Source organism: Salmo salar, chromosome 14 (genome assembly GCF_965601325.2).
Source record: "Salmo salar chromosome 14, fSalSal1, whole genome shotgun sequence".
Classification (NCBI taxonomy): domain Eukaryota; kingdom Metazoa; phylum Chordata; class Actinopteri; order Salmoniformes; family Salmonidae; genus Salmo; species Salmo salar.
Window position 1 is genome coordinate 29,726,155 of NC_138304.1, and position 16,227 is coordinate 29,742,381.

The 16,227-nt window shown below is 43.3% G+C and overlaps 1 protein-coding gene across 3 annotated transcripts in view; it reads right to left on the minus strand.

The window, feature by feature from the left end:
* LOC106569189 (apoptosis regulator Bcl-2) overlaps positions 1–16,227 on the minus strand; it is a 49,820-nt gene that overhangs the window by 15,905 nt on the left and 17,688 nt on the right. The window contains exon 2 of one of the 3 annotated variants that reach the window (XM_014140280.3): positions 2,806–2,870. The exons of the other annotated variants lie outside the window; for them this stretch is intronic. Coding sequence (XP_013995755.1) covers positions 2,806–2,870 — 65 coding nt within the window. The remainder of the gene's footprint in view (positions 1–2,805; positions 2,871–16,227) is intronic. 3 annotated transcript variants of the gene reach the window in all.

A 16,227-nucleotide genomic window follows, 5' to 3' on the forward strand; every position in this document is an offset into this window, starting at 1 on the left:
TGACCTCTGGTTTACTTTTCTCACTAGCAGGACTGTCTTCTCTTGACCTCTGGTTTACTTTTCTCACTAGCAGGACTGTCTTCTCTTGACCTCTGGTTTACTTTTCTCACTAGCAGGACTGTCTTCTGTTGACCTCTGGTTTACTTTTCTCACAATGCAGATCTTCAGCATTGTCTCTTATAGAGTGTCCCTCAGTGTAGAGGGAGTTTAACTATACCATCCCTAAGAGTGGAACAGGAAATTCCCAAATTCCTCTCCAGTCCTGGGTATCCTGGGTTTCCCCTGTTCGTTACTGTGAATGGATAACTAGCCCACACTTGCCTTGTGTGTGAAAGAGGAGTAGCCTTGTACGCTTGGCTGGCCTCTAGCCTCTCAGACAGACAGACAGACAGACAGACAGACAGACAGACAGACAGACAGACAGACAGACAGACAGACAGACAGACAGACAGACAGACAGACAGACAGACAGACAGACAGACAGACAGACAGACAGACAGACAGACAGACAGACAGACAGACAGACAGACAGACAGACAGACAGACAATTTAAACACCACCATGCAGCAGGGCCTTTGCCAAACCAGATAAATTATTAAGCCAGTTATCTTTGTTGTTTTAAGACATTTCACTGGCTAATTGCGGCCAGCCTGGGAGTTCTCTTCTCCTTATTATGGAGAAGGAGGGATGAGAGGAGGAGGAGGAGGATAAATGTGGGTTAAAGTTCAGACATTCATTAAAGTGGCTCTAAACGTTGTGGCTTTAGAGCAACATCCACTAAAGCAAGCGTGTCCCAATGATGTGTCTGCACTACACTACCATAACATACACCAAGGGTATAGCACATACTCTGCAGACAGGACATTAAAGTGTGTTGTCTAATGAGGATCTTGCTGTTTCCACAAAAGCTCATTAAACATAAAACTCATAGAGAAAGAAATCTTTGAGGGGAAGAGGGTGGGCAGAGAGAAATTAGGAGGCAGATAAGGGAAAGGTTAAAAGTACACAGAAACAGAAACTATAAGCAAGCTATTGGGGATAATCTCTCATTGAGTAATATTGCTACATCTGTTTATTGATCAAGCAGGAAATCCTGCCTGTATCTATACATATTTCTGTTTACAATGTGCAACTAGGGTTGTTACGGTGACCATATTACCGCCACACCGGCGGTCATGAAACATGAAGGCAGTCAAATTCCACGTGACCGTTTAGTCACGGTAACTAGGCTTCTCCAAGCTTTGATGCCTCTGATGGTCATTAGTAGCCTACCAAACTAGCTAACTGCCTGGTACTCAGCACTCTATTGTCCCTCTTTGTTAACCGCTCAACACAGAATAGCCGTATGTGTGCACTCCCTCAAATCGTTTGGAGAAAATATCCTTTCTATTTTATTCAGCTTTGATCAATTGTATTCTTCATACTATAAAATAATGCCACAGATTCTAAGCAAATCTTGTCTGCTAAATGAACTAGTGTAGCCCACAGCCATTTGGCATAGCTAGATCAGGACCTAACATAAGGGCAACTCAGAGTATGCTATTCTGTTCTTCTGATATGGACTACATTTTCTTCATTTCATGCAGTTTAAAATAAATAATGGATTTATTGTGAAGTTGTAGGCTAATTACATGTATTTGTTAGACTTTTTAAAATGTAGATGTTCGAAAGGTCTGCATCAGTGTGTGGGAAGCCAGGAGATGCTAAATGTGTTTATGTTAATTAACGGTCAATGACCGTGAGACCGACAGTTATTTGCTTGACAATCACCGGCTGACGAAATGTTGTGACCGCCACAGCCCTATGTGCAACCTAAACACATGCCGTCCAGACATCATCCACACAATCCTGTCCACTCCAGACAAAATAGGTGACAAGATGGCAACCTCGAGTCTGAGGCGACCAGGTCGCCCGGTGTGTTTAGCGTCTCTGGAGTGTCATCCATCGACCTGCTGCCTGCTGGAAAACAGACGACTGAGGAGTTTTCAGACACTCATTACCCGGAAAAAACATGGCGTCAGCAGCATAGGCTCAGGAGATAAAGCTCGGGACACTGTCTGAGTCCTTGGATAACATCGATATTAGGATGCACACAGAAGCAAACTGAAAGCCTGGCTGTACAGTCACAAAGAAAATAGAGAAGGGGAGCTATAATCAATCTGGAATGTTTGTTATGTGGGGGGGTTAAAACAACAACAAGCAATATAACTTTTAACTTATCATACTAGCTACCAAATCATAGAGAATGAGTATTGAATAGGATGAAAGGTCACTTAACTGTACACTGCTACTGTAGAGATGCCTACTTAGGACAAGGACATACTGAAAAACATGTATTGCATTATCATGACAATATGCCTGCTTCCACCTAATGGCAAGTTTCAATGCTTGTCTGACCATGATCATCTTTGATAAAGAGGACATGACTGTATGTATAAATTAAGTAAAGTCAGCAATCATGCTGGATTGTTTGGACATATGTCTGTGTTTTAGGTAGTGGCTGCGCTATTGCTGGGGAAAAATGCCATAGAACAAGTGAACTCTATCCTCTCTCCAAAATAACCTGCAAATGGCCCTGTTGCTTCTGATAAATATTAAAATATGTGTCAGCATCATCGGTGTGTTTACAAAACAGTGAGCTCCCACGGGTCTTCTTCTCCTCTCCTGGAACATGTAACGTGATAGCCCAGTAAATCACCAGAGGCTGCCATGACAGTTCACATTTTGATCATCTCAATTATTCATCTTTTAACACCACCAGCAAACCAGGAGAAATCTGTTATCTACTTTATGCATGTGACTTACTGTTTCACGGGAGTCGGGAGAGGAGTAACTGTAGGCCTTAACTGTGGATTTATGTTCCTCAGTGACTGTAAAACAAGAGTGAAATCAGATCCTATTTAGGTGGGTGTATGACACCTTGGCTCTTTCATATCATATACTGTTGGCTCTTTGAACTGTAAAAACAACTCTCCTATTCTACAAACAACCTTTGTTACCCTTGACTGAACTCCAGTGTAATTTGATTATAGTTGGTCCTGTATTGTAACAGAATTCATTGTACGAGACATCTTTGATCCTGAAGCAAACCAAGAGCAGTTTGACCTGGCTGGATGCAGACAGACAGGGTCTCCTCTCTGATTGGTTAGCTTTCTACCTCCTCCTGTCCAGCCTGGGTGGATTAGTTTATAGGCTCTCTGCAGCACACCTTAATCTACGCTCAGAGCTCAGAGAGCATATTATTTACAGGCACAGTGGGGCACAGTCTGAATAAACGTGACAGAGAAAATACATCAAAGGAAAGGCCAAAAGCTACAGACATGCTTGGCAAGTCAGACAATACCTCCTCTAATAGTCCGTCTGACCTTACAAAGATATCTTCTCTCTAGCTCTCCTCTCAGTAACATGATGACCATCCAACTCTACATTAACCTCACTTTCCAGACAAGCATTCAATAATAGCAATGCAACACAAACAAACAAAGTGTTCCCATCACATGTAAAGCTCCCGTTAGTGAGGTAACAAAAGGAGAGCATCAGCTGTGAGCCTCTGCTGTCTGTCTGTACACGCAGGGTAAGAAGAGGATCGGGAGCAGGAATTGGCTGAAAGGAACACAACCCACTGCTGGTCTCTCTCCCTGCTATAAATAACAGCAGGCTAGCTGGCCAGGTCAGAGCTGCTGCTGCCCAATCTAATAAAGCTGCTCTCTCTCATCTCCCCATCTCCAGAGCCCTGGCTGTTTAAAAGGCCAGCGATGACGCGTGAGGAGGAGAGGAGAGAATGGAACAGAACAGGGTGACTGAGTCACCACGTACCTCACCCCGAAGGAGGGGGAGGGAGGGGGAGGTATGGGTGATTTGGGCATGAGGATAGGAAGTCTGCCACTTTGTTCTCTCCCTGGATGCACAGCAGAGTGGACTGATAGGATTGCTAGATATCCTAGTGATGACGTCTGTTGGCTTTAACAATTTAACACTGATACCATGGGGTCTACCGAAAATTTGTCAACTGTGGGTTCTTTGCCTGGATTAGGTGCATGAGAAGATTATACCTAACTGGTTTGTTTTCTTTAATCATTCACTTGGCCAAGAGAAGGGAATCTTGAAAAGAGGTACTTAGTGGTGTGTGTGGTATCTGAAGCACGTCAAAGTAAAGTCCCCTTACACGGAAAAACGTATGCCGCAATGCTTGATTACCACCCTGTGGTAAATTGTTCAAGCAATGATTAGAAACCAGGTTTTACAGCTGCTCATTCCCAGTCCTGTGCTGCATTCCCCATTCACTGCCAGCACGCTATCAGCCTGAAATCAGTGCAACAAGGGGGTGGGATCCAAAATTATTGACACAATGCTGTGGCAACTGAGCGAGCGTGGGATGCCCCCCAGCCATGCCCAAGCCCCAGTGCCACTGTAGGCCTGATACGGCCTCACAGACTGTGGGAACTGGCAGATTCTCAGGTGGCCTGTTGCTTCTCTTCTCCTGTGACAATTACCCCCTGTGGGAGAGGTTCATTTCCTGTGACAGCGGCTGCGCCACCGGTCTGTCCTTCAGACCACACACCACACCATCTCTGTGGGCTTCTCTCATATGGTTATTATGACGTGCTTAGTACACTGCTTATGAGCACTTAACGTGTTTTCTGTGGAGTGGATACTTGTGTTTTTACTGTTTCTAGGCCCCTGACTGAGTTTTACGCAAACTTATTGGAAGAAGTTAGTGTTCTCTAGGAAAAGCATGGATCAGTTCCCCCTTGTCTCCCCTGGCTAAACTCTCTGTGGGGGCGGGTGTGGAGATGACGATAACATCGCGGTCTGGTTTGAGGCTGTATGGCTTCTCTGCTGTGGTAAAGCCAACCATGATCCATGGCCAAATCACAGAGGCTGTGTGTTCCTGTAACTAAGGGAGGCCTCCAGACAAGCCAAACACTCCTTCAAACTAATACCATGGAGAAAGGGTGGAGGCTCAGCTGGAGGGGACTGGAGTTAGGGTGGACTATGATCTGCTAGTGTTTCATATTTGGAGGCCTACCTAAAACCAGTAAGGCTAACCAATAGACTACACAGGCAGTTTAACTTCAAAGATAGCTCACACAATTTAATACAAAGAGCTACTAATATGCTTTTAATACTAATATGCTTTTAATACTAATATGCTTTTAATAATAATATTTATTATTATTTTATTTTTTACCTTTATTTAACTAGGCAAGTCAGTTAAGAACAAATTCTTATTTTCAATGACGGCCTAGGAACGGTGGGTTAAACTGCCTTGTTCAGGGGCAGAACGACAGATTTTTACCTTGTCAGTTCGGAGATTCGATCTTGCAACCTTTCGGTTACTAGTCCAACGCTCTATGCTTTTAATACTAATATGCTTTTAATACACACCAAAAAGGTAGTGTGGTGCTTGCTTAACATTATATGCTTTAGTAAATGAAATCAAGATTTTCAAGAGTGAGCTAATTACACCCCCTCAGTTCATGAGGTTTGGTAGTAGCCCACATTATCATCATCCAAGAGAGACTTATCTAAGTCAGTGGAGGAGTAGTATTAGCTAGAACATCACAGCCTGACAGTTGCTGTATCACAGAGTCTCTCCTTTCATGACAGAGATGTCTTGTAATGTAGAGTGAGCCTGTGATTAGCTCTCGTCAGTTTTGGCATCAAGATAGAAGAAGAGAGCAGGTTTCGTGATGTGATTGGTGTACATGAGGCTGCGGTTTCAGGTTCGTCTTTTGGGACATGTAAATGAGAGGCCAGTATGCTGGGAGCTGCAGGATCTCAGATGACTGCTTATTGTCAGGTAAAACAATAATCTTCATGAAGCAGGTTCTCCTTCTGGAACTGCTTTGGTGAGGAAAGGAGCTGAGATTCACTAACCTGCATCTGAAATGGCACCCTATTCCCTATATAGTATGGGCCCCTAGTCACAAGAAGAGCACTATATAAGGAATAAGCAAGGGAATTAGGGAAAGCTGAAGGACTACCCACAAAAGTTGTCGATTTACCGCAGACTGGGATTCTGGAATGCGTGACAAAGTTGTCTCTCTTTCTCGGAGCATGAGGTCATTGTCAAACAGGGGGAGTACGAATGTGTTTCACACAAAACAATTTTCAGACGGAGTTTGACAGAAGCATGACCAAAACAATACTTTTTCAGTCGTTCAATATTGACAGAAACGTCCGTCATGCCAAAACCAACACATTTTATGTCTCCAGCAACAACAAAAAAGACCCTCTCCTCCCCCTCTCCTTCCGCCTGGGAAACAAGGTAAAAGTTCACCAATCCCCTCTCTCTCTCTCTCTCTCTCTCTCTGTCTCTCTCTCCGCTCTCTCTGTCTTCAGAAACCAGCTGATTTTCATCCCAGGCCAAGGGGGAGGAATGAGAAGAATGCATTGATGTGAGGAGACAAACAACTCCACTCAGGGTCTGAACTGAGGGGGCTGTGACAGCTTTCCACCCTGAGATGACCACGTCTTACTGCCTATCTCCCTCAGATGAGCTAGCTAGTCACTACTACACCAGCATTACACAATCAAAATAATACACCCTCGTTAAGGACCGGCCAACATTCCTCGATTGTCTGGTCTGATGTATTAAGACAATGAGAAGCAGAAGGACAGAAAGACACAATACACTGAGTACATATCTGCCTCTTATTTCTTTATCCCTGCTGCAACTTTCTTCTGCTGCAACCAAAGACCTGAATAGCCTTCTCTGTTTGGTTAGCAATTTCTTCATTAACTACTCATTGGAGAGAACACAACACATTGTAAATATTGGGCCTGTGACCTTCACTGTCTATGTGCAGAGAGTCAAAATGGAAACAGGCCCAGCCCGTCTGATGAATGTCAATAAATAGTCTATTGTGACATTATAAGTCTAGTGTGAAAAGGTGTGGAGAGCTAGGTGTCACTTTCACAATAGACTGAGGTTTCTAGCATTTTTTCAACAGCTCCTTGCTCCCTAGTACACACATAAGGATCCACGGAACATGTCAATGGGGTGGCAACAAACGGCCTATTGGCTGTCTATTTAGAAGCCAAATAAACAAGTACATGATGGCCTGAGTGCTACAACTGAAAAGATCTGAACTAAAATGTTTGCTTTTTTTAAACCAAGAAGTTACTTCAAATTGCTTGACAAGTGAAAAATTGATTTGAGACTATTGGCCCATAATCGATTTTCTGATTCTAACCATTTGCAATGTAATGTTTAGCGATGTTACTGTTTTTCTTTGCCAGTTTGTTATCAGCAGAAGAAACTGAGGGGAAACAGATGACTCGTGTCAGATTACTTTTCAGATTCAAAAACAAGTTGTACATCCAGTTCATTACACAAGTGTGTTCCAATTCTTGGTTTGGCATCAGTTATCCAGATTCTGTCATAATTTACCCTTAACCTATGCAATTACTTTCTGGCTTTGACAACCCTTTACCCTGTTATTAAGCCATCCATCCCTCACTGGCCTTGCCACTCATTACCCTGGCGTAGCACAAGCTGTCTCTTCCTGGTCCTGCAGCTTGTGTGGCTTGATGCTAGGCCAGAGGACCACAGTGTATGTGTGATGTGGTGGAGCTACAGCTCCTGTTTGGCCTGTGGTCCTGTACTATGGCCTTAATTAAGCAGGCTGTTTGTAGTTTGATGAGGTCCCCCCCCAGTCTCCTTCCTCACTCCAAACCCGCCTCTCCCTCCTCACCCAACCTCCCAATGCACCTCCTTCACTCCCAACCTGCCTCCCCAACCTTCCAACCCTTCCTCTCCTCTCCCCTCCTCACCTGTTAACATCACCTATTGATCAAAGCAATTCTAATCACTACTTCTGTGGTCGGCGGTTTTTATCCAGTGGCACTTTTTTTTACCCACAAACCCTTTTTGTAATGGAGCGCCGTGTGCGCAATACTCTTCATTAACTTGGAACTAGATTAAAGGACAGGGATGGAAGCTCAAAGGGTCTTGTTTCTGCATGGCTGGACTGAACCTGTTGATGGTGGACATACTGTGTCAGTCCCAAATGGAACCCTATTCCCTATTTAGTGCACTACTTTTGACCAGGGCCCAAGAAGCTACTGTATGATGGATGGATAGAGGGATGATCGAACAAGCCAAATGAATTGCCAACTGTTTTCCCTAGTCAGAATATAAATCAGAAGATGTGTCAAGAGTTTCTTGAGTGTTCTGTACTGAGTGTTCTGTACTTGTGACCTAACGGAAGGCCCTATGGGGAGTCAACAACATTTGAAAGAGAAAGGTGTTGTGGTTCTTTCTTCATAACACTGGGTGTTTTTCTTTTGTAGCACTGCTGCTCACCACCAAGTGTCATAAAATTGCTGAGAAGATAAATGAAACCCGTTTATGGGTCTTATTACTGACTTAATGAACTTGTGTTGGCAATATTCATGGACGTAAACCATGTCTAGACATGTCTATGATCTGCTTGTATTCTTCTTGTTTGGTCCTAACAAGCAAACGGGAGCACTTCATCACTGGATCTAGTCATAACAAGGTCGTTTGAACTTTCTCACTTAAAACTATGATGCTAAACAGACCCGTGTAGAATAGAGGGGTAGTGTGCCGTCCTCCTGATATACCGCAGTCTATCCCCGATACTCCTCCACCATCCCCTTGACAATGACAAGATTCCTAGATTAACATCATGTAGACCCTTCAGAATAACATAGACATCTTCTAGGAGCCTGAGGAAGAGTGCGGCCCCAGAGGGCTAACAACAAAAAGGAATGTTTTCTCCCTCAAGCTGACAGGATCTGCTTGTTGGTGTGTGAGGAGGACATGTGGCTCATTGCTTGAGAAGTTTACGTGAGTGACGTTTACTTGATCGCTGTGGGAAACTTTGGCGTACCCTCCCCATACCGTAGGTGGGAACGATGCCCCAGTGAGCTTTCGTCTCTTTGACATCACATGCGCATCACTTTCCCCGCACCATCAAAGGTCTGGAGGAGTTTCCTCGGTTACAAGAAATCACATGAAGAAAGAGCAGAAAATATGCCTACCTCACAACACTATTGTGAGTCTATTTACCAATCATCCTAATTTCTTTTGGACACATTGTGCTTTGCTCAGCATTTCAGAGAAATGTCGATAATGCCCATGCTGTTTGTTAATGACCAGTGTTGTGCCCAGTGGCTTGTGGGATTTCCCAGCGGTGGCGGCTGGGCTGGGCTGTTGTGGCTGTAGTTGTATCACCATGGTATCGCATGGCTAACAGGAAGCTAGGCTACGCAGCCCAGGGCCATCTGCTCACTGCCCTCCATGGCAGACATGTCACCCTGTGACAACACAACATTATTGATTCAGACCACTACATCCGCTTCTCTCGCTGTATGTGTGTACTGTATGTGCGTGTTTGTGTGTCTGCAGTGCGCAAGGCTACTGTGACAACAGAAGATAATTGATTCACACAAACACATCCACTACTGTATTTTCTCTCTGTGTGTGTGTGTGTGTGTGTGTGTGTGTGTGTGTGTGTGTGTGTGTGTGTGTGTGTGTGTGTGTGTGTGTGTGTGTGTGTGTGTGTGTGTGTGTGTGTGTGTGTGTGTGTGTGTGTGTGTGTGTGTGTGTGTGTGTGCGTGGCTACTATTTGGTCAGTGAACCTTGACAACTGCTTGGCTTACTCTCCATGCCACAGTCTCCCTGAGAGAGCTTTGTATGGCAATGATAAGGCACATATAGTAACAGTATTATTATTATTTTATTGTGTCCCTTTCGGGAAACGTGTCTTGCATCTCAACAAATCACAGCTCAGCATCTCCACATAAGTGCATAAATACATACATAAATCACAAGCAAGAACTACAGCAGAGAACACATGTGGATACAGTTCCCAATTCAGATCGTAAGTTCACATTCTAGTTGGGGGGGGGGGGTATATCGTTGATTGTATATTGTACAGCGTTAGCCAATAGCCATGGTTGCCTTCTAAATAATGACATAGATGGAATTTTCCCTGCCAGCCTTTTTGGAACAGGTCCCAAAATATCCCATTCAAACCATTCAACCTTCCCCACACTGATATATAGTGGGACCCGTTTGTCCAGTGTCAAAGTCAACTTATGTCTCAATAGACCCCTCATTATCTACTACCAAGTGTGACTGTCTACTAACAAGTGTGACTGTCTACTAACAAGTGTGACTGTCTACTAACAAGTGTGACTGTCTACTAACAAGTGTGACTGATATATGAAACAACCTTTTTTATCTCCAACTTCAAATAGTTCATTAAAGGCACATAGGTTATTCTAAGTATGTGATGATGTGAGATGTTAGTGGTGGTGGTGCAGTGTTTTGTTCATACGGTAATAAGACAATTAAAGGGTGCAGGGGAGCAGTAATAGCAACACATCTATATTTAGAGGCCTCTCACATGGCCCTGCATTTTTCATGGGTCTCTACTGTCACCTGACACTGCAAGCCAGGTCACGAGGTAGTAAGTGTGTGTGTGTGTGTGTGTGTGTGTGTGTGTTTGTGTCTGTGTGTGTGTGTTTGTGTGTGTGCGTGCGCATGCTCAGCGTGTGTGTGTGTAAGGTATCTCCCCATCACTACATCAGCAGCCCTGGGGCTCTATTTGGGGGATATCCATTTAGTGTCAGAGTTTATTGTGCCCATATATTACGAATCTATGTGTTCTGAAATGGTAGTGCCTAAGAGTCGCACAGTACAGCATAATGGAAGAATAGGTCAATAGACACAAGCACAGGGTAAACATGAACAACCACGTCAAATACATACAGTGCTCGTACAGCTAGTGGCAGTTTCCTGAATTTCCGGATGACTGACGTGCCCAAAGTAAACTTCCTGTTACTCAAGCCCAGAAGTTAGGATATGCATTGGATAGAAAACACTTTGAAGTTTCTAAAACTGTTGAAATAATATCTGTGAGTATAACATAACTGATATGGCAGGCGAAAACCCTAGTAAAATCCACCTGGAATAATTTATTTTGAGGTCACATGCCTTTTCAATGCTATCCTATGGGATATACAAAAAAATAGGCCCCAGATTGCAGTTCCTATGGCTTCCACTAGATGTCAACAGTCTTTAGAAAGGGTTTCAGGCTTGTTTCTTGAAAAACGAACAAGTAGTTGTAGTTTATCCAAAGTGTTCTCATCAGGACAGGTAGACTTTTGGCGCGTGTGAACGAGGGCGCATTCTTTGTTATTTTCCTTTTTTATTGAACACTGTTCTTTCTGTCTGAAATATTATAATTTATTTACATATTAGGGTACCTGAGGATTGATTAGAAACATTGTTTGACTTGTTTGGATGAAGTTTACCAGTAGCTTTTTGGATTCCTTTGTATGCATGTTGAAGAAGTGGATTACTGAAATCAATGGCGCCAACTAAACAGACTTTTTTGGATATAAAGAAGGACTTTATCGAACAAAACAAACATTCATTGTGTAGCTGGGACCCTTGGGATTGCAAAAAGAGGAAGATCTTCAAAGGTAAGTGATTTATTTTATCGCTATTTGTGATTTTTGTGAAGCCAGTGCTTGTTGAAAAAGTATTTTGATGTGGGGCGCTGTCCTCAGATAATCACATGGTATGCTTTCGCTGTAAAGCCTTTTTGAAATCTGTAAGACACTTAAATGATGTAAGACACTTGTATGCTCATGAATGTTTAATATTACAATTTTGTCATTTGAATTTGGCGCGCTCCAGCTTCACCGGATGTTGTCGATTTTGATCCCGCTAGTGGGATCCGAGCCCTAAGAGGTTTTTTAAAACGCACACACTGTGACAATGTACAATCACATGAACAACACTCATGCTGTATATGCAAGCATACAACCAGGGATGGGCAAAACTTACAAAATACAATTACAAAATACCATAAAGATCAATGTATTAAAATAAACTACAAAATACTTGGTATTTTGAAATATATTTAATTAAAATACATGCATTTTGTATTTTAAAATACAGAAATACATTTGCAAGTAGCCGGCCCGAACAGCAAAAACATTTTCAGTAACCGTTACAGAAACGTCTTACTTGCTATGACAGTGATATGTGTTGTTTATCTAACTTAGTTGAATGCCCTGACTGTAAGTCACTCTGGATAAGAGTGTCTGCTAAATGACCAAAATGTAAATGTATATGTGAAAATGAACATATCAAATTGAACTACAAAGCACACTGGGTATTATTATTGGCCTAATTTCGGGGTCATGTCTAGATGGGATACATTCATAATTCTCCTGATTTGCTGCGTAAGTTTTCCTAAACCTGCTAAGTATTATTCTCATTAGAATAATACTCAGCATGCTTTGTAATTGTCCATTTGAACAAAAACATTTGTATTTGGTTAATTTAGCAGATGCTCTTATCACACCATAGTGCCATCAGACTTCTGATACCAATGTAGGGGACTGCAAAATTCTGAACCACTACAAAAAATAGTATAGAAAGTATTTTGAAAATACAAATTATAGCTCTCGAAAGTAGTTCAGCCCAGAATACTCAGAAGTAATTGAAAAACATATTTCAAATACATGGAACAGAAATACGGCCCATCTCTGAGTTTAACCGTGGACTAACAGGCCCACAATAACAGAAACACACTGATACACCCACACGGAAACAGACACACAGTCTACTGCTCTGTTGGTCTGTGTATGAACTATGCATGGCCTGGCCAAAGCGATTGTCCACAAAATAACAAACCGCCAAGCGTCCAATGCCGTCCACACCCTTGGCTGTTCTGGTCACTCAGGAAAGCTATACCCAGGACTTCTCCATTATTTATTTACAGTCTCTGTTCCTGAGCTGACATTCCAAGGACTCTCCTATGAAGAGCCAGAAATAAGCACAGGACAGGAGGGGTGTGTAGGCATCTGGCGGAGGAGAAGACCATAGGCCATATCCTCTCACTCTAGACATAAAACACAGAAAAAGTCACTCGTACGGTAATACCCATTCAAAGTTAGTTAGAAAGTGTAGGTTATACACCGAGTATACAAAATATAATGAAAACCTGCTTTTTCCATGACATAGACTGACCAGGTGAAACCAGGTAAAAGCTATGATCCCTTATTGATGTCACTTGTTAAATCCACTTCGATCAGTGTACATGAAGGGGAGGAGACAGGTTAAAGAAGGATTTTTAAACCTTGAGACAATTGAGACATGGATTGTGTATGTGTGCCATTCAGAGCGTGAACGGGCAAGACAAAAAATGTAAGTGCCTTTGAACAGGGTATGGTAGTAGGTGCCAGGTTCACCGGTTTGTGTCAAGAACTGCAACGTTGCTGGGTTTTTCACACTCAACAGTTTCTCATGTGTATCAAGAATGGTCCACCACCCAAAGGACATCCAGCCAACTTGACACAACTGTGGGAAGCATTGGAGTCAACATGAGCCAGCAATGCTTTCGACAGAGTCCATGCCCCGACAAATTGAGGCTGTTCTGAGGGCAAAAGCGGGGTTGTCACTGAATATCAGGAAGGTGTTCCTAATGTTTGGTATACTCAGTGAGAGCTCATCTCAGGGAATTCATTTGGAGCTCAGGTGACTGTCGTAAATGAAAAGAAAAGTGTCCTTCAAACAGTATTATATTTATGATCTTGATTGATGTGCTATAGTAGCGTAACGTCATATAAAAACTAGTGAAGTCATGTCAGGGAAGATATATGCAACTTTATCACTCAGTGACAAACACAGTTGCCTCTCCTTAGAAACACTCTAATAGCAAAATAAATGGTAGTCACTGAGAAAGGGGATGGAGAGAAGAAAGTGACTTCACCAGGCCTGGTCCTGAAAGAGTGGATTCATGTCAGAGAGGTCTGAGTCACAGAGGCAGAGACCTGGCTCTGTCAGTAGGAAATGTTTTTGACATTTCAGTGGCTGACTCTCTGTCTCTCTCTCTTTTTCTCTCCCTCTCTCTCTTTCGTGCTGACGAGTGTAAACAGAGTGGCAGATGGTGAGCGACCAAGGCCCACTCAATCTCTGCTTTCTGCACTCCACTCTGCAGAGGGGTACAACAGAGGGGGAAAACTTGGCTTCTCCGGCTAAGGCTAAGCTCATACATGCTTTTAAATCTCCCTCATACAACCCCCATTCTAATAGTCCACATCCGCAGAGACTATGAGTCTCCCCAACATTCTGGTTGAAGTGATAACAGTATTTTTTCGAGTTGATTTGTGGTTAGAAAAGCATCTGGATTTGTTGATAGCTGGATCAGGCTTCTGAAGCCTCACCGATCATCTCTGGCTAATGGCTGCTTGTTCCCGTTCCATCATGATATAAACCTAAAAAGTATCAATCCCTGCAGTCCTCTGGGGCTTGGATGGACTCTATAAACAAACACATCTCTCAGGAGGAATGGCTGTCTATGCTTCCCAAATGACACCCTATTCCCTATTCAGTGCACTACTTTTGACCAGAACTCTGTGCACTATATAGGGAATACTGTGTGATTTGGAAGACAAGGTCTCCAATGTCAGCCAGGCACAGGAGAACCAGGTTCTCCCTTTTATCCTGTGCAAACGTGTCACCCTGATGGATATTAATGACTTCCCAACTGTCCCAGTTCCCCTCAGCCCGAACAGAGAGGTAGAGAATAAGAAGAAGGGAGGCAGACAGACCATATGCCCACAGCAGCACACTGCCCTAGCAACACCTCCCCCACTCACCCCACCTTATCGTGAAATTGGGATTACCCTCTTCATGACTGACCCAATCATATTTGTTCTCCATTATTACGACAAACACCTGCCCTCAGACAAAAACACCTGGTTCACATCGTTCCAGACTACCCTGTATGTGGTGTTTAGACTGGCCAGGGGGATGCCTGTCTCCCCCCACCCTCCAATCACCTGGCTCCAAACTTCCAGATGGGTTTTCCAGGTGCTCTCATCCCTTCTCCCTCTACCCCTCCACTTACCATATACACACCCAAAAATAAACAAGTGGTTAGAAGTGAGAGAGGAGTTCAGTGTCTTAAAATAAACTCTGAATCTTTTGTGAACCAGACTTTTTCAGAAAAGCAAACATGTTAAGGTTAAGCCATTATTTTTGCAATTGTGTTAACTGTAGGCCGGGACAAGCTGTGGGACCGGTGTTGTATTTTAGCAGAGTACATTTTGGCCAGACCCCCCTTCGCCCTCTCAACCAGACTACTCCTTGAGGTCAAGTGTGTAATTTCAGAAGGAAGTTGGCAGCTGTCTACCTGCCAGGCTGCCACTATCCAATCACTTGTTTTGAAGCGTCCCACAAATAAACACAGGTGTGCCACACGGAGCCACACGTAGGTGGACATGGAACCAAAACACTATGTCTATGTGTGACACTGTCTGTCTCACTCAGAGACATTATTATCCTATCAAAATATACCCTTTTAAACAGCTGCAATTACTCTCGCCACAAAAGACAGGAAATGGGTGAATTTATCCAGGTAAAAAACAGCAGGACAAAAAAAGGCACACTGACAGGACAGGATAACACAACACAAACGTATGAGCGATATGCCTACAGGCACCAGGGTGAGTCTTAAGGAGTTTTGGTGTGTGGGGGAGTAATCATCACAACAATGTGAGCCATCCCAACACAGACGGATTACAAACAATTGAGACCTTGTTCTTTCTGATGAGACAGATAGTTTTTGTTTTGGGAAAAGTATTATATTCGGCTCATGCACCAGTGATTCCCTGATTCCCAGACTCAACAACGGCCAGCGACTTACTTATTTAGAGCTTTGAGACTGTCTTCAAAATAACAGGAAGCATGCTGATGGTGAGGTTTTCCACACCACCCTCATGTATCTTAATGTCACTATTAGGTTAATTAGCTTTCCACTTCTCTCTGTTTTTAGAGGAAAGGAAAACATCAACATGCAGCTGGATTTACCTCAGTCTCAGACACACAATAGCACAATGTTCCCTATTCACTGTTGGTGACCCTATACTATATGTATATACTGTATTCTATACTATGCTACTGTATCTTAGTCCAATGTGGCTCTGACATAAACTCAACAAAAAAAGAAACGTCCTGTGTTAACTGTGTTAATTTTCAGCACAGTGCATCTCCTCCTCATGGACTGCACCAGATTTGCCCGTTTCTGCTGTGAGATGTTACCCCACTCTTCCACCAAGCCACCTGAATGTTCCCGGACATTTCTGGTGGGAATAGCCCTAGCCCTCACACTCTGATCCAACCGGTCCCAGACATGCTCAATGGGATTGAGATCAGGGTTCTTTGCTGGCCAT